General features: G+C 56.8%; 2 protein-coding genes across 2 annotated transcripts in view; both read right to left on the reverse strand.

The window, feature by feature from the left end:
• Positions 1 to 16,177, reverse strand: part of ARHGEF17 (Rho guanine nucleotide exchange factor 17) — a 39,022-nt gene extending 22,845 nt beyond the window's left edge. The window contains exon 1 of the mRNA XM_025146947.3: positions 13,378 to 16,177. Coding sequence (XP_025002715.2) covers positions 13,378 to 16,167 — 2,790 coding nt within the window. The 5' untranslated portion in view covers positions 16,168 to 16,177. The remainder of the gene's footprint in view (positions 1 to 13,377) is intronic.
• Positions 16,178 to 19,555: 3,378 nt separating this feature from the next.
• P2RY6 (pyrimidinergic receptor P2Y6) lies at positions 19,556 to 20,718 on the reverse strand. Its single transcript, NM_205195.1, is given in 1 exon segment — positions 19,556 to 20,718. A coding segment is annotated over 1 exon segment (987 nt). The 5' UTR covers positions 20,693 to 20,718; the 3' UTR covers positions 19,556 to 19,705.
• Positions 20,719 to 21,496: the final 778 nt, after the last annotated feature.

Genomic DNA, 21,496 nt, shown 5'->3' on the forward strand with positions numbered 1-21,496 from the left:
GGGCACCGTGGTGAAGCAATGGACGCTGTGAGCTTGGGCATCGTCGGGGTCTTTACATTGCGAAACATGCAAGAAAGTCCTCCAAAATCTATTTTTTAAGAGGTTTTAGGAGAAATGGAGCTGCATAGGGCTGTAGAGGGGTTGGAAATGGTCCCTGTTGTGTCAACCTGACCTCAATCTCCCCCCTAAGGCTGAGACTGTGCACACAGCAGTGCATGTCACAGCCCCACTGCCGGTAGGAACTGGGACATGAGGGTGTGAGTCAGCATCCAGATGCAGTGCAATGATCACTGCCTTTGCACCCCACTCTTTTTTTGGGGGGGGAGCAAAAAGCCCTGCTTTAGGTAAAACAGGAGCATTTTGGATCATTTTTGGAGCAGGGTTTGCTGCTCCGAAGCTTGCCCTGCAGGAGGAGCAAGCCCTGCATCGAGAGATGCAGCTTTCTTCCCACCCCCTCAACATGTGCCAAAATTGAAAGAATAAAATCAGACACGCACACACAAGTTGCTTTCCTCGTTTACAGCCTGTCCCCAGCCACCAGCTCCTGACACTCCACAAATGATGTGGGAATTCTCGATGGAAAAGCAAAACCAGAGCCAAGCTGTACCCGTCTCGGTGTCTCTCTTCCTCCTGAGCCCCAGTTTGCAAGGAACTGGTGGGAACTGGGATGGGAACTGGGATGGGAACTGGGATGGGAACTGGGAATTCTGCTCTCCCCAGGGCAGATCCCACTAGAGGGAGCTGGGACACAACAAGAACCACCGCCTCTGGGGACAGTCCCCTGCCCTGGGGAGGACGCAGCGCATGGGACACCCAATGTGCAGGGATGGATTAACAGCTTTTATTCTTGATTTGCCCCAAAACGTGGAGAAAAGGGCACAGAAAGAAGGCAGAGCCATTTGCAGCCAAATAATTGGTTTCTGGTGGCATCTCCCCAGTGCGGTAAGCTTGCTCGCGCATTGCAAGATGCCCCATCCTCTGCACTGAAGGAGACTCTGTTTTTTGGGTAAAACGACCCCAAATCTACAAATCTACACACCAGATAACAGAGAATTTATTACCTTTGGGGAACTTCAACCACCACTGGGAACGTGACACAGCCATCCCTATCCCAAACTGCACTCTGACCCCTCGCTGCTTTCCCAGCCGAGCGCTCCTTTCTCCCTGCACTTTCTCAGGACGACTCGAGGGCCAGAGGAGGGGTTTCTGGAGGAAAGTTTGAGGTTAATGAAATGAGCCGTTTATGGGGCTGGCGGTTTGCAGTGATGTGGCTGACGTGAAACCCAAATAGTTCGGATGATGCTATTACGTCCAATTCCGTATTTCCTCAATTGCTCGGTTTCTGGCATGAAAAATCGCTCGGAAAAAATCACATTCCCTCCTCTTTTAACCAGAAGGTTTGATTGGAGTTTGTATAGCTTTCAAGGCAAGCCCATCCACCCAGCCCAGCCCTTCGCTGGCCCTTTGCCTCGGGATGAATTTCCCACCGGCAGAGGCGGCGTGCGGCTCTTGGCTCCATTCCCACGTTACTCGTCCCCAGTGCCCTGAAGTCTGTCTGCCTGCAAGCTGTCCCAGCGTGGCTGCCTCTGGAGCTGAGAACAGCCATGTTTGTGCAGTGTCCATCTCCAACACCCCCAAAACTGGCCACTTCCATCCTTGGGCACTAATGACCATCCATGGTATCAGCCACCTCCTTTCCTGGGTACCAGTCTCTACAATCCCTGGTCCTGATGCATCCATCCTTGGGTACCAATCTCCACCATCCCTGGCACTGGCCACCTCCATCCCTGACTGCTGATCTCCACTATTCCTGATCCTGATACATTCATCTCTTGGTGCTGATCTCCACCACTCCTGGTATTGGCCACCCCCATTTCTGGCAATCTCCAGCATCCATGGCACTGGCCACCTCCACCTCTGCACTGACAACCTCCATCCCCGTGTGCCATTCAACACCATCCCCAGCACTGGCCACCTCCATTCCTGGGTACTGATCTCCACCATCCACGGCACTGGCCATTTCCATCCTTGGGTGCCAATCTCCACTCTCCATGGTTCTGACTACATCCACCCCTGTGTGCCAACCTCTACCACTCCTGGTACTGGCCATGTCCATGCCCGAATACCAATCTCTACCATCCCTGGTCCTGGCACATCTGTCCCCAGTTGCTGATCTCCACCATTCCTGGTGTTGCTCACCTCCATTCCTGGTAATTTCCACCATCCCTGGCACTGGCCACCTCCATCTTTGGTTGCCAATCTCTACCAACCCTGATCCTGATACATCCATCCCTTGGTGCTGACCTCCACCATTGCTGGTATTGGCCATCTCCATTCCTGCAAATCTCCACTATCCATGGCACTGGCCACCTCAAACCCTGGGTACCAACCTCCACCATCCATGGCACTGGCCATCTCCTCTCCATGCCTGAATACCAATCTCTACCATCCCTGGTGCTGATACATCCATCCCTGGGTGCTGATCTCCACCATTCCTGGTACTGGCCACCCCCATTCCTGGCAATCTCCAGCATCCATGGCACTGGCCACCTCCACCTCTGGGTGCCATTCACCACCACCTCCCTGTACTGGCCACTTCCACCCCTGGACACCAATGTCCATCGTCCCTGACCCTGATACATCCATCCCTGGGTACCAATCTCCACCATCCCTGGTGCAGACCACCTCCATCCCTGGGTACCAATTTCCATCACTCATGCACGGTGTGTTTCCCTGCCAAAAAAACAGCAGAAGAAGAGGGGCTGTGCCAAGGAAGGATGCTGGTGGCCATCCATCCATCCGGCCGGCTGCTTGCTGTTCTCCCACGGGTAAGAACCATCCCAACCCCTTTCCAGAGCGTAACGTCTTTAAAGGAAATACGAGCATAAATCAGCAGTCCTGCTTCAGCTCTGCTCCGGTTACTAATAATACCCTGGTGTTTATTCTCAGCCCTTGGGATGGAGATGTTTGCTTTTGCTTCAGCCGTGCTTTTTCCCAGGCTCCGAGGAGTGCCGCTTTGGTGCAGGGATGCTCCCATGGAGAAAGCCAATGTCCGGGAGAAGGAGGAGGGATGGAGGAGGGATGGAGGAGGGATGGAGGAGGAGGGGAGGGATGGCTCAGCTCATCTTTCCCTTCTTTGACTGCTCGGCTGCGGTGATTCATCCCAGGAGGACACGGCCTGGCTGCAATTCTGCTTTTAAAGTGTGAGAAAAAAGCCAGATTTTGGCGGTGTTTTTTTCTTTTAATTTAATTAAGAACAAAATGGAGCAGATGAAGCAATGTTTCCAGGATGCGAGGAGGAGTGCCGGGCACCCCATGCCGTCCCGGTGAGCTGCACCGCCAGGCACATGGCTGTGATGGGGACAGGGGCAGGAGGGAGGCTCATTTCCCGGAGAGGCAAAAACTCATCATCCAAGCATGCAGCGGGGCAGCAGGGCTCTGCCCACGTGGTTTTAATTGAAGTCAGGGCCTCAGGTTGCACCAGGAGGGCTCTGTGAGGGGTTTCCCTCCTCCTCCAGCAGTATCACCATCACCGTTTGGGGCCGCGGTGGATCCCAGCGCATTATTCCATGCAGTACCCATACACCATCTCCAAATCTGAGCATCTCCCCACATTCCATCTCCAAACCCGAGCATCCTCCCCACGCCATCCTCCCACAATACCTGTCCCTATTCACAACCCCAGCACTCTTCCCTTGCTCACGCCGAGCCCTTACCAAACTCACTGCACCCAGAAGGTTAAGCTTGCTGTGGGGGATGTGGGCTGCCGGGCCCCAGAGCAGCTTTCACCAAATATGGAAGGGTTTTTTTTTTTTGGGGGTTGTTTTTTTTTTTTTTTTTTGCTCAAGTTTTAGTCACGCAGGCCGGAGCCTGAGAGCACTGCTTTCCAGATGCTTAGGTCAGACCACAACAGCACAGCCCCGATTCCCTGCTGCTGCATCTAACCCACGAACAGCGCCCAGTGGGGGCTCACCCAGTCCTGGGACCGTGCAATTATCTTCCATCCTTGCCCTGGTGCAATCCCACCAGAGCGGTGTGTGGACATTCGCAGGTCCTGTCCCTGTCTCTTAGTGCTGGCACATACGGGGAGGAGGTGGTTGGGTGCCTGGTCCTACGGGGCATGGGGCATGGAGAGGAGGGGGCAAGCAAAAGTGAGGTACCCAAGGGGGCCTGGTAGCACCCAGGGGGTGATGGGCACCGTGGGATGGTGGACACCAGGAATATATGGGTCCCCAGGGGTTCGTGGGCCCCCAGGAATTCACATGCACCTTGATGCTGTTGGGGACTCAAGACCCAAAGGGCATCTGGGGCTCCATGGGGACTCTGAAATCCAGGGGAACAAGGAACTACAGGCACCCAAGACCTAAAGGACACCCAAGAGTTGATGACTACCCAAGAGTTGACAGACACCAAAAGATACCTAGGAGTTCACGTGCACCCAGGTGGTGATGGGCTCCAGGAGTCAGTGGCAATAGAGCCGATCTGGTGCACCCTGGGGCTGTTGGGAACCTAGAAGCTGATGGAGCTGGTGACACTGAGGAGCTGATGGGCACCCAGGAGTCACCCAAGGACTTCATGGGTACGCACAAGCTTATAGACACCCAAGAGCCAAGAGTCACCCAGGAGCCAAAGGACACCAGGAGCTGATGGACACCCAGGAGCCACCAAAGGGTCCATGAGAACCCAGGAACTAACTGACAGACACTGAAGAGCCACCCAGGAGCTCATGGACACCAAGAGCCAAGAGGCAGCCAGGAGTCAACGGACACCAGAAACTTATGGGCACCCAGGAACTAGGAGGAGTCCAGGAGCAAAGGGATACCAGGAGTCCCTTAGGCATGCAGGAGCTGATGGGCACCCAGGAGTCTAAGAGCACCCAGGAACCCATCAGGATCCAGGAACGGATGGACACCCAAGAGCTACTCAAGACCTCCATGGACATCATGGTGACCTCCATGGTCACCAAGGAGCTGACACCCAAGACATCCATGGACATTCATGAACCAAGAGACACCTGGGTGCCTAGGGATACCCAGGAGGTAATGGGCACCCAGGAGCCCCAGGAAGACCACGCCATGCCCCTATCCCAGCCTTGTGCATGGCCACCCTGCCCTGACCCAATGGAAACCACCAGGAGAAGCCTTCAACGGAACCCACCCCCAGCACTGCCTGCACCCCACAGCCATCCCAGCCCCAGAACAGGTCCCCTCACCCAGCATGGCCACGGACAGGGCAGCAGGGAGCAATTGGGGGGGTCACAGAAACGCCCATGGTGCATCACATCAAGGCGAGAGGTGACACCTTCCCCACAACATCACAGTCACACTGGGGCGAGAAAAGGGCATTTTGGCACCTACTGACCTGCGGCGGGTGCGGGCGGCAGAGGGGTGACCCCCGTCTCTGGTGACCGAAGCTCTGAGCCATCTATATCCCATTGCAGCAGGGCTTTGGGCAACCAGAAGTGAGATGGAAAAGCAACGTTGAGTGTCCCCGTGCGGCACCGGCTCCCGCGGTGCGGTCCGCTACTGATAGCCACAGGATTTCTGCCGTGGGGTCAGGATAAAACCCGTAAAAAAAGAAAGGAGAAGTATGCCAAATCAGGGCAGGCCGGCGAGTCTCCTGCTACCCCAGCTAAAAAAAGCAGGAAACCATATCCTGGGCTGGGAGATGCCAATCTTCCCATGCAAACAACTCCCTGCTTGTTTTCTTTGGAGAGTACCAGCGGGCCAGGGAACGTGCGGTCACAAATAGCAACCCTGCGGCCCTGCCAGGGAAATATTAACCAGTCCTGTTCATGCAATGCTGATGTCCCCACGTTGGTACCACTGCCATCCTCCCATTGGGTCCCATGGGTCCTCCAGAAGGCACTCAGTGAGTGATGTCACCGTGCAGCACCTCAGATGTCCCTTCCCCCAGCACATCCCTGCCCCAGTGCCAACTTCTTGTGGGGTCCACTGATAGCCTTGATGGCACCACTGGGGTGACTGGTGGCATTAACCACCTCTAGTTCCCAAAAAGGGATGATGCAAAGTCCTTGCGGGGTCCACTGGTGGTCTGGATTGTCACCACTGAGATGACTGGTGGCATACAGGCACTCCTGGTTCCCAAAAAGGAACAAGCACCAATACACAGGGGATCAGGAACATGTTAGGATGGAGCGGTGTCACCAACCTGGTGCACTCATCGGCACTCCCAGCCCTCAAATTATAGGGATTATAGGCATACTTATGTGTGCCTATCAATATAAGGCAGCGGGGGGGGGGGACACAGCCCAGGGTTAGCAATGGCCACGGCCACCACCATGGAACAACTGGTCCCAGTGGCTGATGTGGGCAGGGGCTGGGAGACTGGGGCTGGAGCCTGAAGGTGAGCAGCTCTGGGCCCTTCTCCTCCAGCGCAGACCAACAGGAGTTTGCGAGAAGCTCGAGTTGCTGGAATATTTTTACCCAGATGCTGATTTTCACTCTCCCTCCTATTGGCCAGCCCGTGGTTCCCAAAGACCGAAAAGCAAACACGCTATTTATAGAGAGAGTTCATTTACTGGAGCCTTTCCCTTTGAAATTCCTCACCCATCCTCGCCATGGAAACCGAGAGAGCCTGGAGAAACAGCCCCACCGGGACCAAACATCAGAGCTTTAAAAAGAGCCGCGTGGGGAGAGGGGGTGGATGCAGCCAGTGCTCCCCTCTGGACACATCCTGGCCTGGAAGAACCACAGTGCAAATCTCAGAGTGCTCAGTTCAGTGGGTTCGGGCTGTGCAAGCGTGGACTTGATGCCTTCAGGATCAGATGTTCTGGAAGATGGACCATGTGTGCTCTGCAAGCCAAATCCGTGGGGCCAGTGGGTCTGGGAGTGGGTGCTGGAGGGTTGGTGGGTGGGTGGAGATGGGTGGATGGATGGGTGGGTGGATGGGTGGATGGATGGAAAAAGGTGGATGGAGATGGTTGGATGGATAAGTGGATGGATAAAGAAGGAGATGGATGGATGAATGGTGATGGAGATGGATGGATGGATGGATGGATAAAGATGGAGATGGATGGATGGATGGATGGATGGATGGATGGATGGATGGATGGATAATGATGGAGATGGATGGAGATGGATGGAGATGGATAATAGATGAATGGGTGGATGGAAAAAGGTGGATGGAGATGGATGGATGGACAGGTGGGTGGATAAAGAAGGAGAGAGAGGGATGGATGGACAGATGGATGGATGAATGGATGGATGGAGATGAATGGATGAAAAAGGATGGAAATGGATGGACCAATGGATAAGGATGGAGATGGGTGGATGGATGGATGGATGGATGGATGGATGGATGGATGGATGGATAAGGATGGAGATGGATGGATGGACAGAGAAGGATGACTGCATAAGGACGGAAAAAGGTGGATGGAAATGGATGGATGGATGGCTAGGTGGATGGATAAAGATGGAGATGGATGGATTGGTGGATGAATGGAGATGGATGGAGATAGATGGATGGATAAGGATGGAGATAGTTGGACAGATGGATAAGGATGGAGATGGATGGACAGATGGACAGAGAAGGATGACTGCATAAGGATGGAGGCCTTAAAATTTCTGCTTTTGTACAGTACTGGCAGCACTGGGGATGCATTGTTCTCTGCAGGCACTTATAAGTAGTGTAGAATTTCCAGGTCCTGCTTGCTGCTGTCTTTGAGATCTGGAAATGCAGTGGAGATGGTGTCACTGTAAGTGATGCACGCTGGTGAATTACAAGTCCTCCACCTTTTTCAGTCAGTAAATTCCTAACAGTTTAATATGGGCTTTGGAAAACTGATGGGAAGGCCAAGATTCACCCTTGAAGGAAGAACAACTATCTTTTATAAAAAATAAACTCTACCATCTTATTGAATTAGGTTCACTGGTTAAGGTGTAAGAATAAACCTGGGATAGCAGTGGAACAGGAGCTGGACTCAATGATCCTCGTGGGTCCCTTTCAGAATGGGATATTCTATGATTCTATGATGGAGATGTGTGGTTAGAAATGGATGGATGGATGGATGGATGGATGGATGGATGGAGGGATGGATGGATGGATGGATGGATGGATGGATGGATGGATGGATGGATGGATGGAGAAGGATGGAATTGGGAAGATGGAGATGGATGGATGGATGGAGATGGATGGATGGATGGATGGATGGATGGATGGATGGATGGATGCATGCATGCATGCATGGAGATCAATAGAGACCAGTGGATGGAGATTTATGGAGATGGATGGATGGAGATGGATGGATGGATGGATGGATGGAGGGATGCATGGAGATCACCAGAGACAGGTGGATGGAGATTTATGGAGATGGGTGGGTGTGAGTGGAGGGAAGGAAAGAAGTAAAGGAAGGGAGGAAGGAAGTCTCTCTGCAGATAGGACACAAGGCTCCAAGGATGTGCTAAGAGTCTGCTGGACACCAACATAACTGCAGAAATAAGACCTGAGAACCTCTGAGTCTCTGCTGAATTTGGCTGGCGGGTATCAGTGATGCATATGCAAATCTCAGGGCTGCCAACCTGTTACGTCCCCCATGGCAACAGATTGGAAACCAATGGACTGAGCCACGTCCCCCAAACCAGAGCTCTGTGAGCAGGTGACGACTGCCTGGAAAAGAACTGGAAGAGCCAACAAAATGCTTCGACTGTGTGGGATTTTGCATGGAAAAGCCCAGGAATGAAGCTCCATGCAGGCAGGGTGCAGGCAGGCTGCCCAGAACTGCAGAGCAGTCCTTGCGTAAAGCTCAGCCACGTGCTTGCATGCACTGTGATGGTGCAGCCCTGCCCCGTGCATCTCCCTGTGCACCTCTGCATGTGTAAAACATCCCCATGAATCTGGCCAGCCAGCCTTCTCTCTCCAGGGCCAGATACTGACCCTTCCCCCATTGGCACAGGGGTGGCTGCTGCCCCACATCACCGACCCCTCTGACAGCCGCACCCAGAGGTGACAGTGAGCAACAGCCATCCATCGCCTCTGCTGGAGTGTGCTTCCCCCAAACCCCAAATGGGTGCCTTCCCCTCTGTTAGGGTGCGGGGTGAGCTGATGTCCCCTCCCAGAGCCGCCGTCCCCATGGGCTGTGCCTGATGGCAAAGGCAGAACCCAAAATATCGCCTGGGGGAGAAAAGCTGAGATTTCCCCGCCCCAGCCGTGTAATTATAGATCTGTGGTAACGGCAAAAAAAAAGGAGAAACCTCCCAACCATGGCCCAAAACGTGGTTCCTATGGAGATGGGGGAGAAGGGAGCAGAGGGGTGGCATGAGGACAAAGGATGCTGCGAGCCCCAGTCCCACCACGCATCCCCCTCTGCAACCCCACTTTTGGGGAGGGGTGGAGGGGGGGAAATCCCTTTTTCCTTCTCCCTCCATCCCACAAGAGCTCTCCTCGTGCATCCCTGTTGGGCAGCACCAGGTGGGGGAAGGCTGCAGCAGGGCTGTGCTCCCATGACACGTCTGATCCTACGAGGTGCTGCGTTTGAGTCAATATTTTCCCATTGGGTCCGACTGCTGCTAAGTCAACAAACAGCGCGTGGCAGCGAGCATACCTGATCTTCCACCCCCCCAGGGAGCACGTGTGCCCCCCATCCCATCTGCTTTTGGGATGCTGACGCCAGGAAACCTCATTTATCCTTATATTTATGATGCGTTTTTTTTTTATCTTGCTGCCTCCGAAGTGTCTCTTTCTCCCTGCAGACTCTGAGCTGCAAAAGGGTTTTGCTGCGGGATGCACGGGCAGAAATAAAAACCCCGTGCATGGGTTTGAAGCTCTCCGACACCAGGGACTCCCCGGCCCCATAGAGGACTGCTGGAAGGAGCCCAGGACAAACAGTTACAGAACAGCACGTTGCAGCCACCCGCCAGCACACGCAGCCCAGCAGGCACCGGGGCAGCGAGAAAACAGGGGATCCTTGGGGTAGGGTTGGGTTCGGCCACGCTAGGAGCAGATGGAGGGATTTGGGCGCCGTGTTTTGCTCGGGTAAATTGGGGAAAAAAAATGCAAAGTATGAAAGTAAATCCTCGGTGGTGCTGGGAATGGTGGAGGTGAAGTCCTCACCTCCGACGGACGCTGCAGGGATTGCAGTTTGGGCTCAAACAGCCCTCGGACAGCTGTGCTGGGTGAATGAAAGGCAGCTCTTAATGAATCAGGACGAGGCAGAGCTGCGAAAGGAGGAACGCTTCCCCGGGGGGAGAGCACTGTGAAAACACCAGACCCCTTCATTAGAAGGACAGACGGACGCCGTGACGCAGATGACCATTTCGGAAGAGCAAAAGCCCCCGTGGAGGAATGGCAACGGAACGGAGCGGAGGAGCAGCCCGAGCCAAAGGGGGAGAAATCAAGACAAAATAAATGGAAGATGAGGATGATTTCTTCCCTGTAGGTCCCGGGTTACATCCAGCCCTCGGTGCTGCGCCCTACAATGAAAGCAACGTGGTTCCCCCTCACCCCCCTGGCCGCGGCCGGTGCCATCTGAAATAAAACATCCCAGCGCCGCCCTCTAATAAATCAAAGGGAAATAAAACGCTGCTTTAAGTTCTTTGCAGCTCAAAGAGGCTCGGAGGCAGGAGGGAGATTCAAAGATACGGCCGCGGCGTTGGCCTTAAAAGGCAAAATTCGCCCCTGCGGTGCCGGGTTCGAACAAGGTGAGCACCATTGGCCCCGCGGCCTCAAGGCGACGCTGAGCCAAACTGGGCTCCCAGTTGCCAGCAGCTGGTGCTGGAGTGGGTTGGCTGGGGTAGAATCTGCTCCGGATGAGTCCCAGTTTGGCCTGGATGCTCCTGGTTGGGAACTGCAACGCTTGGTGCTCCTACACTTCTCACCCCATGATCACGAGGTCTCTTGCAACCATTAATTATTCCCCAACAATTACTACGGACCAGACCCTCGCCCTGTAGATGCATCACGGGGAGGTGAGCGCTCGGTCTATACCAACACCACCCAAAAATACAGCAAAACTCACCCCAACCCAACACCCAAAAAGCACAGTGCTGGGGTCCCCTCTCCCACTAATGCCATGGCAATGCCATTACCCTCCCCCCTCCATCTCCTCTTCCTTCCCAACCATCCCGGGGGCGTCAACCGAACCGGCACCAACGTGATCCATAAATTATTTAGGGCAAACAACCACACGGGAAGCAGGGCACGTCGCAGCTGTGAGCTGCTATTCCTGCAGCCTGGGGCTGGGAAAAGAACCCAACCTGCAGCCACCCGCACCCATCTGCGGGGTGGGACGTGACGCGGCACCCAGCACCCACCTGGCCACGGGTGCTGGGAACTCAGCAAGGAAGATTTCTGCTCTCGTTTGCAATTGCTGGGAGAAGGAGGTGGGGAATTGGAGAGCGCAGAGCATGGAAAGAGGTGGATTGAGCAGAAAATGGGTGCTGATAACAGTAAGGCAGCCACCCTTGCCCAAGGGCATGGATCAAAGCCGGCGCTGCAGCTCCAACCCAGTGCAGGAGCACAGATGGATTCATGGGATGGCTGCAGGTTCAGCAAATCCTGTGTCCCTGGGTGGGGGTACTGATGCCCCTCATGCCTGGGGGGCTATGGAGAGCCCTCCAACCCCGGCAGCATGGGGATGGAGCAGCCATCCAAGAGAAAATCCATTGGATTTGCTAAGAAGATGATGGGGTAATGTTGGAACCAGATGATCTTTAAGGTCCCTCCCAACCCAAGCCATGATGTGTCCAAGAGGGGGAGTCCCTGTCCCTTATTGCAGCCCTGGAGTGTGCCATTGGGGTACATGTGATACTGGGACAACACAGGCACTTGGATGGGGAGCTCCAACAAAACCCAGTGAGAAACCAATGGGAACTCCAGCAAAACCCAGTGAGAACCCAATGGGAACTCCAGCAAGAACCCAAAGGACACTCCAACAAAATCCAGTGGGAGCCCAAAGGGAACTCCAAAGGGAATCCAAAGGGAACTCCAACAAAACCCAATGGGAACCCAGAGAGAACTGCAATACAACCCAGTGGGAACCCAAAGGACACACCAACAAAACTAGTGGGAACCCCAAGGAAACACTAACAAAACCCAATGGGAACCCAGAGGGAAATCCAATAAAACCCAACAAGAATCCAAAGGACACTCCAACAAAATCCAGTGGGAACCCAAAGGGAACTCCAACGCAACCCAGAGGGAACCCAAAGGGAACTCCAACACAACCCAGAGGGAACCCAAGCATTCAGTCTGGGGATGCTCAGGGAGGAGAATGGGGGAAAAAAAGTGATTTTTGTTATATTCACACACACCCTTGGAAAAATATCCTCACTTTGCATCTCAGCCTGGCCAGCACGGGTTATGCTGCCTGGGCACTCTGCACTTGGCTGCTGGAGGCTTTGCAAGGAATTGTACAGCCCGTCCTCTCGCTGCAATAAATCGCCACCCAAACGGGGCTCGGGTATTTCTGGGCTTCGCCCCAGCGCCATGTGGGGATTTCAGCCCACGGGGACTCGTGCTGAGTTATTAAAAGCCCAATGGGTGTAGGAGGTGGCAGTGCTTGCAAGCGTGGCATCACTTTCCCAGCAGCTTCATGTCCCCTATCCACGCTCCCATGTCCAAAAATCCATACCTCAGAGCCCCTAATAAACGGGGTTAAACTTTTACATTGCAGCATGCACAATCACTTTTTTCCCCCCACACTTTTTCCCCTTATCTTTAAAAATGAACATTTCTGCATAAAGCCGTAATTCAGCACAGTCACCAGCGAGCCTCAGGTTGCAGAGTTTCACGGCAAGAGCTGTGCTCAGCACGTTCCCATGCAGAGCAATTGCAAGGCATTTTTGGGGTGGAAAGCGCTGGTTTGCTCAATGGGGCAGAACAGCAGAAATACCAATGAAAAAGGCAATTTAAGCCCTCTGCCAAGGGAAAAATGCAACTTTTGATTCAGCATTTCAGGCACGAAATCACCCATCGCTGGTCAAGACCACGCTCGTTTATGGGGACCCCACAGAGCACTGCTGGGAGATGCACCATGAGGGCAGAGCTGCCTTCCATGGCCTTTTGGTGCTGTTTGACCCAGAGATCACTTGGTTCTCACCCCAAAATCACCTGCTTGGGGATTGTTTCCATACCAAAATCACCTACTTGGGGGGGGCCGTTTCCCTCCCCAAATGATCTACTTTGGGGATTGTTTCCACCCCACAAGCACCTACTTGGGCAGCTGCTCCAAAAACCCGTCCACCCCAGGACCGACATCTCTCCAGGAAGGATCAGACCCAACTCTTGGCCATCCCACAGCACTTCCCCCACGTCAACGAGAAGACTGTGGTCCCAAAGAGAGACACGCAATGGAGAGGGGACTCCAAAACCTCTCTCATGTCATTGAACAACGGAATTTTGGGCGAAGTGGGCACTTACCACCTGGGGCTTGCTCCTGGGGTCAGGCTGCCGTGGGCACCTGGTGGGTTCAGGGGCGGTGGGTGTCACAGGCGAGGAGCGGGACCCATCCCCGGGGCCGGGGGATGTGTCACTGGAGTTGAGGGCCAGCATGTAACGCTTGGTGACATCCTCCAGTGATGGTGGCTGTAGGGCAGGGAAGGACTTGACAGGGGGACGGGTGGCCTCCAGTGTGGGGTGCTGGGCATGGTGGCCAGCGTGTGGCTCGGGGACGGTGATGGGGACGAAGGTGGCGGGCTCGCTGGTGTGCCGCACGTGCTTGGTGGCCGGGCGGGCTCTGGCCATGGCGGTGGGCACCACCTGGTTCTCCTGTTGGGACACACGGCCGCTGCGCTTCTTAGAGCTCCGGCGGGCGCCGCGTGGCGACAACACCTCGGCCAGCTTGGGGTCAAAGCCGTAGCCGTGTCCGACACCCTGGGGACAGACGGGGACAGCTCTCTGCTCCGAAAGGATGGGCTCGCTGCTGGACGGTGGGATGCTGCCCTCCAGCTCGCTGATGGCCTCGCCGGGTCCCTCAAAGGCGCCCGCCGGCAGCTCGCCACGGCGGCTGGGATCGCTCAGAGACTTCTTCTTGATGGTTTTCCCATTGCCCTTCTCATCGATGACTTTATCCATGGCGCCGGGCTGGCTGACGATGGTCTGGATGAGGCTGCTGTAATCTCGCAGCCCATCGCTGCAGAGGGACAGGTCGCTGCCCGCGCTGCCCGCGTGCCCGGCCAACGCGATGGCCGAGGGCTGGGGGATGCCGCCCTTGGCACTCAATGAACCCAACAGGTTGCTGTCAACGGAGAAATTCTTCGCTTCCTCCGCCACCGGACAACGCCGGTGGGGCATGGGGTCACTCAGGGAGCGGTAGGGCTCACCGGGACCCTCCCCAGTGCCACTCTCCACCCCATTGGTGCCCACCGAAGGGAATTTCCGCCGGCGCCGCAAGCTGCTGGGTGTGTTTGGGGCGTCTGATGGCGCTTGGGCTTTGCAGGCCAGAGCATCCTCTGCAGCCGGGGCTGGGGGTGGAGGTGGCTCGGTGGCAGTGACACTGTTGTCGTGCAGCTGCCAGGTCTCGTGTAGGTCCCCCAGGGCCACCCCGGTGGGCCCCGGCTCCGGCTCAGTGACAATACCCTCGTCCGTCACGCTCAACTCGTGACCCAGCAGCTCCTCCACGGACTTCCTGCAAGAGACGTCCTCCTCCAACTCTACTTTCTTCAAACACTGCGTGCTCACCGGCTGCCCCCGAAGGGCCACGTCCATCCCTGCCATCGGCGCCGCCTCCTCGGCTCCATCCACACCTTCGCTGTCCTTCTGCTCGGCCGCCAAGCTGTAGTCCTGCTGGGAACCCATCCTGCTGATCTTCTCAAAGACCTGCCTGGCCTCCTGGATGTACTGATCCTGGATGACCACGGGCAGCGCGCCCTCCTCATCCCCCAGCCTCCCACCGTCGTGGCTGCTGGCGGAGGCCAGGAGGAGCTCGGAGGAGCTCTGCTTCATGGCGCTCTGCAGGAAGAGCCGCCTCGTCCCCGACTTGTCCGAGCAGGTGAAGGACTTGGCGCGACGCAACGTGGCCGTCAGGTCCTTCAGCGTGGGCCGCTCGCCCGGCGCCCAGCGGCCGGAGGGCTGAGCGGAGCCGCGGGCCCGAAGGTTGGATGTAGGGATGTCGTAGGCTGCAGCCTCGCCGATCCTCACCCCTTTTTTCTTCACCTTCAGCTCCGACAGGTCCGACTTGAGGAAGCTGAGCAGCGTCAACGTCTCGGTGGCGATGTCGGGGTTGGATAAAGACTTGCGGTGCTCAGCGCGGTCTCCCACCAGCTGCAGAGCATCGCTCCCCAAATCCGCCCTCACCTTGGCCATGCCCGAAGGCAACTTGGGCCGGGCTCGGATTTGGGGTTGCCCCCACGCCAACCCATCGCTCGGCCCCAAAGCGGGCGATCGGCGTCCTCCGTGCAACGCCCAGCAGCCCGTTGGCTGCTCCTCTTCCTTCAGCGTCTCGCTGCTGGCGTAGCGGCTCCCGGCGGGGCTGCCGAAGGGCAGGAGGTTCACCTTGGCCACGCGGGCTACCACGGGGCCGGCGGGGGCCAGCGGCTGCCTGCTCCCCGCTTTGCCCGGCGCCTCTCCGTCCCTCTCGGCCAAACGCTGGGCGCTTCGCCCTTCGCCTTCCGCACCCCGACGCGGCTCCTCCAGGCTGCGGGACGAGGAGGAAGAAGAAGAGGAGGAAGGAGGAGGAGGAGGAGGAGGAGGGTGGGTTGAGCTATGCCAGGAATGCGGGCCGGGCCCCGGCGGAGCTCCGCGGGCAGCGCGCAGCGCGGGGTGCGGGACGCGGCTGCGGGGCGGAGGCGGAGGGGGCTGCGATGCCCGTCCGGAGCCGCTCCCGGCTCCGCATCCCGGGGAGCGCCGTCCGTTCTCTCCGAAGAGTTTGCGCATCGCCGGGACGCTGGGCCAGCGCGGCGGCTCCGCGCTCAGCGCCGGCCCCCGAGGCGGTAGAGGAGGAGGAAGAGGAGGAGGAGGAGGAGGCGGCGGCGGCGGCGGCGTCCCGGCATGGGCCGGGCCCGGTGCTGGCTCCGGCTCGGCGAAGCGAAGGGAAAGCTGACGAACCGATGGGGCCAGGCTGCGGAACGCCCGGCCCGGCGATTCGGCGTTCGGCGACGGCGAAACTTTCCTAGCCGGGAACGAGAAGGAGGAGGAGGAGGAGGAAGGCGGGGAGGAGGCGGGCAGCATTCGGCCCTGCAATGCCCCCCGGCCGCTGCCCCCCTCCGCCATTGTGTGCCCCCCCCGGGGCCGCCTCCGCCCGCCCCCCGCTGCCCCCCGGCACCGCCCGGCCCCGCTCCTCCTCCGGGCCGCCGCCGGCCTTCATCCCTCCCGCTTTGTTTTCTCTCTCTCTCTCTCTCTCTCTTTTTTTTTTTTCCAGCTTTTTTTCCTCCCTCCCTCCCTCCCTCTTTTTTTTTTTTTTTTTTTCCCTCACCCCCTTCTTTTTTATTTGTTGCATTCAAATAAACTTTCCCCGAGAGGCGTGGTTTCCTCCTGCAGAGGGGGATGGTTGCAGGGCTGCGGATTGTCCTTTTTTTTTTTCCCCTTCTCCTTTTTTTTTTGGCAACAGCAGAAGGAGAGCGGGCCGAGCAGTCACCCCCCGCATCCCTCCTCCCTCCCCATCCTTTCCTCCCTCTCCACCTCTCTCGACTTTCTTTTCTGCTTCCTGCGGGGGAAGGAAAACCCCAGCAGGAGGTTAAAAGTCGGGGCTGAAGGCAGAGACCCTTTTCCTTCCATCCCCCCCCCCCCCGCCCCCTCCGATTCCTCCTGCATTGCCCCATCCCTGACTTTCCACGAGCCCTGGCAGCGCTCTCTGCTCTGCTTAACGATGTTCCCGTGGCTTTTCAGCCTCCAAACTCTGCCAGCGCTCCGTTCTTGCAGGCGCTGATCTCCACCTCCCAAGGGTTTATCGCGGAGGAAACGAAAATGAATGGGATAACCCCCATTTGCTCTGCTGTGGCACCGCGGAAAGGACTCTGCTCTGCCTCAGGGGCACAGAAACCTCCCAAGTGCCTCCAGCAGCGCCCTGAGCCCCCCCAAAGGGGGTTAGGGGGTGTTCTGTCCCCACTTTCCCTTTCCTTCCACCCCGCTGCTCCCAGGGCTGGGTGTCCCCACACTGTCCCCTGGCATTTGGGATGTGGTTTAGGGAAGAGCTTTGTGTTTCCTCTGCTTTTGGTGCTGCGGGAGCTGCTCCGCTGGGCTGCAAGTGAAGATGTCTCCAAGAGTCCCCTTCCATTCCATTCCATTCCATTCCATTCCATTCCATTCCATTCCATTCCATTCCATTCCATTCCATCCCATTCCATTCCATCCCCCAGGAGTTGCTGTGCCCATCACCTTGGCCTCTGGGCCTGGTGGCATTATAGGGTAACACCGCCACCATCACATCCACCCCACGGATCTGGGAAGGAGCCATCAGAGCCCAAGGCTGGGCAGACCAGGGGCCCATCAGCTGAGCTCCGAGCGCCCTGAGCACACACACACAGTTGGCACTTTTGCCACCCAGACCTCTCCGTGGGGTCCTGGGTGACCCTGCCCCAAACCTGGAGTGTCCCCACAGAGCCCCCAGCCTCTCCCAGGCACTGAGTGGCAGTCGCCGTCTCCTTGCACACCCCACAAAGGTGGCCTTGGGGGGCATCTGAGCTCCTGGGAACATACAAAATCTGGGCAATTTTGCCTTTTTTGGACATCCCTTGGCATTGTTTTGCAGAACTTTCCATAGTCAGCCCCACATCGGTGGCCCCACCCGCTGCAGGGCCAAGCAGTGCTACCTGCAGACCCCCACCCCACTGTGCACGCCCCCCCCAAACCCGAAAATCTGACGTCCTCTCCAAAATCCGAAGATTTTGGGCGCCCTCCGAAATGCGGAGATTTCTTTTTCGCCCTTTCCAAACCTGAAGACGTTGCGCCCTCTCCTGGGTCCGGGTGGTGTGGCCGAACCTGAGCCCAACACCCTCCACTCCTTTGTTTGGGGAAACCCGGGGACAGCGGCACCCCCTCGGGTTCGTCCCTCCAACCACCCGTATGAATGCATCACGTGGCCTCGTGGGGATGGGAGTCCCCAAAAACGCATTGGAAGAGATTTCATTGGCTACGACCACGGGGAACTCCAAGTCCACCCCAAGGCCACCTCAAGGCCACCCAAAGTCCACCCAAAGTCCTTCCCGAGGCCACCCCAAGTCCACCCCAAGGCCACCCCAAGGCCACCCAAAGTCCACCCCAAGTCCTTCCCAAGGCCACCCAAAGTCCTCCCCAAGGCCACCTGAAGTCCACTCCAAATCCACCCCAGGGCCACCCAAAGTCCACCTCAAGTCCACCCCAAGGCCACCCCAAGGCCACCCCTGTCTCCTCCATTGCCTCCTGCATCCCAACCAAATGCACCCTCTCCTAATGCATGGCCTTCCCCTTTGCTTTGACAAAGAGAAGGAAGAGCTCAGGTGCATGCAGATGCAGTGCATTGGGATTAACCGGGGAGCCTGGCTGGGTGGCTTTGCACAAGCAACCAGTCTGGAGGGCTGCTTATTCTTGAGATTGAAAGCAAATTGCTTAAGCTGACTTAGGTGTGATTATTGCACACCAACACCTGTGAGAAGCACATAGATCTACACACACATACTGTAGGCACACACATAACGTGGCGTGGATAGTTGTGTATTTTGAGTGGAGCGTATCCGAGCAGTGCTACAACCTTCCCTTGCTTGGGTGATGTATATATGGCTACGTGTGGCATGTGTGTATTGCTGGGTGCATACAGGAAAAAGGAGGATAGGTTTATTCTATACATCCTATGTGTTAAAGACTGGCAAAGCAGTTAGAGGTACATCCACAGTGCCTGGCATCTCGGTGGCAATGGCTCAACCTCGTCTGGATGGTGCCCCATGCAAACCACGATGCTTTGATTCATTGGCTCAGCGCCGTCACCCTGCAGAGTGCACATCAGATGTGGGGCTCTGGGAGACAGAGGTAGCAGAGGATGCTGAGAGTCCAAGGGCAGCGATGCTGGCGTGTACCTATCAGCCCGCGGCCATCCCCTGGGTGGGAAATGTGGCACTGGTGTCCCGGTTCCCCTCGTTCCCCCTTCCCAGCTCCCAGTCTGGTTAGGGGTGCTCTCTTGCACCACTGGGCCCATTTCTCTTGTTGGTCCAGTCCCATTCTGGGATATCCCAGAGCTGTCCCTGAAATGTCCGTGACGTTGAACTTTTCCTCTCCTGGAGCCATGGAGGTTCTGGACGCTACTGGGATTCGGGACCCCCGAGCTGCCCCACAGTTTCACTGGGGAAACACAGAGCCACATTTCCTAGCCCCCAAAAAATCCTTCCCAGGGATGGTACAGCCCCATAAGATGAGGAGAAGCTTTGAACACCGGTCCCACCAGTGACATTTACTGCATTGGTGCCTCAGCCTCCACCAAAACTTGGCACAAAGCAGCTAAAACCAGGATGGCATCAAGCAATTGTTGAGAGCCAACGGACACCACGTGGGCCCTGTGCTGGGATGCTCTCCACACTGCTGTGGGCTGGAGATGGACATGGAAGTGAGTCTGGAAGCTTGGGAGATGGCAGAATGATAGAACGGCTCGGGTTGGAAGAGACCTCAAAGATCACCTGGTTCCAACCCACGAGGGCCCAGAGCCCCATCCAATCTAATCTCCAACACCTCCAGAGATGGGGCACCCGCAGCACTCTGGGCTCATCCCCATCTCCGCACCATGCAGCTTCAACCCAAATTGCTCCATGCCCAGCCCCGGTGACACCGAGGTGGCCTCGTCCACCTAGGAGCCGTAGCTGATGCAGTGGTCTTGCCGCCACTTGGAGCTCATCTTGTCCAGGAGATAGCGGGTGCTCTCACGAAACTTGCGCTGGGTGAAGTAGAAGAGGATGGGGTCGAGGACGCTGTTCATGCTGGCAAAGGGCCGCGTGCACTTGTAGGCAATGGCAAAAGCCTGCAGGGTAGGGCAGGGCAAGCTGGCTGAGGAGCGGACGATCAGGTAGATGGTCTTGGTGAGGTGGAAGGGGAAGAAGCTGATGGAGAAGACGATGACAACGATGATGATCATGCGCACGGCCTTGTCCTTCTTCTTGTGCACCGCCAAGCCAATCAGTTCGTCTTTCTGGCACAGGATGCGGGCCATGCTGCAGTAGCAGGCCAGGATGGCTGCGAAGGGCAGCAGGAAGCCGGTGATGGTCAACGTGATGCCATAGGGGAAGTAGGATGTGGAGCGGTCCGGGGGGCTCAGGTCATAGCAGACAGTGCGATTCCTCTGCGTGCCGGTGGAGGCGAAGACAAAGGTGGGCAGGCACTGGGCGATGACGATGAACCACACGGCAGCACACACCAGCCACGTCAGCTTCTTTCCCTTCTTTTTGTGCCACGAGGCCAAGGGGTGGCAGATCCCCATGTAGCGCTGGACGCTGATGCAGGTGAGGAAGAGGATGCTGCCGTGCAGGTTGGTGTAGAACTGGAAGCGGACGAATTTGCAGGTGAAGTCCCCAAAGGGCCAGTAATCCTTCTGGGTGTAGTTGTAGATGAGGAGAGGGAGGGAGCAGACATAAAGCAGGTCGGCCATGGCCAGGTTCAGCATGTAGATGGTGGTGCGGGTCAACGCCTTGCGGGCCAGCCAGATCTGCCCAATGACAACGGCATTGAGTGGCAGCCCCAGTAGGAACACCACTGAGTAGACCAGGGGCAGCAGGACCTGCTTGAATTCCTCATGGAAGGTGCACGAGTTCCTCCCCCCCGTGAAGTTGGCCATGCTCATGGTCCCTCTTTACTGGGTGAAGCGCCTGTGAATGACAGATGGGACAGTCAGTGGCTTGGCCATGTATGATGCATCCAGGATGGCCCTGGACTGGCATGTGTGGCCCCGTAGCCTCATCCGCCACCATCTCAAGGCAACACAGATCATAACATCATAGCATCACAGAATCATTGAGGTTGGAAAGGACCTCTAGGATTCCCAAGCCCGACCCCAGCCCACCCCCACTGTTCCCACTGACCACGTCCTTAATGCCACGTCCCCACGGTTCTGAACACCCCCAGGGACGGTGAACCCCCACTCCGTGGGCAGTCTGTGCCACTGCATCACCACTCTTGGACAGAATAAATTTTCCCTAACATCCAACCTGACCCTCCCCTGGCACAAGTGGAGGCCATTCCCTCTCATCCTATCGAATGATGGAATTTGGGATCTACTGGGCGGATGGGCGACGGCCCTCGGAGACACCGCGGTGGCCTTCATCACCACCCCGCGGTGCTGGCACTCTGCTGGGCAGGCAGAGCTGACGCAGAGGAAATTACGGCACGGCCATTAGCAATGCAGTGAACTCGGCCCACATCCCTGCTCCTCTGCAGGGGGTGCCAAAGTCCCATGGCGGAGCCACCCGGTTGGGAAGCAGCAAGCAGCGCCGCCCGCAGCGGGACACACAGGCGTTTTGTGGGCACTTTCATCCGGCAGCTGGGAGAGGTGGCAGATTGGTGGTGGAAGGTTTAGATGGGAACCCATCCCTGTGAGCTCTGGGCTGCTGGGGGGAGGCTTTCTGCAGGGGATGGGAAGATATCCCTG

The sequence above is a fragment of the Gallus gallus genome, chromosome 1, assembly GCF_016699485.2.
Source record: "Gallus gallus isolate bGalGal1 chromosome 1, bGalGal1.mat.broiler.GRCg7b, whole genome shotgun sequence".
NCBI classification, from domain to species: domain Eukaryota; kingdom Metazoa; phylum Chordata; class Aves; order Galliformes; family Phasianidae; genus Gallus; species Gallus gallus.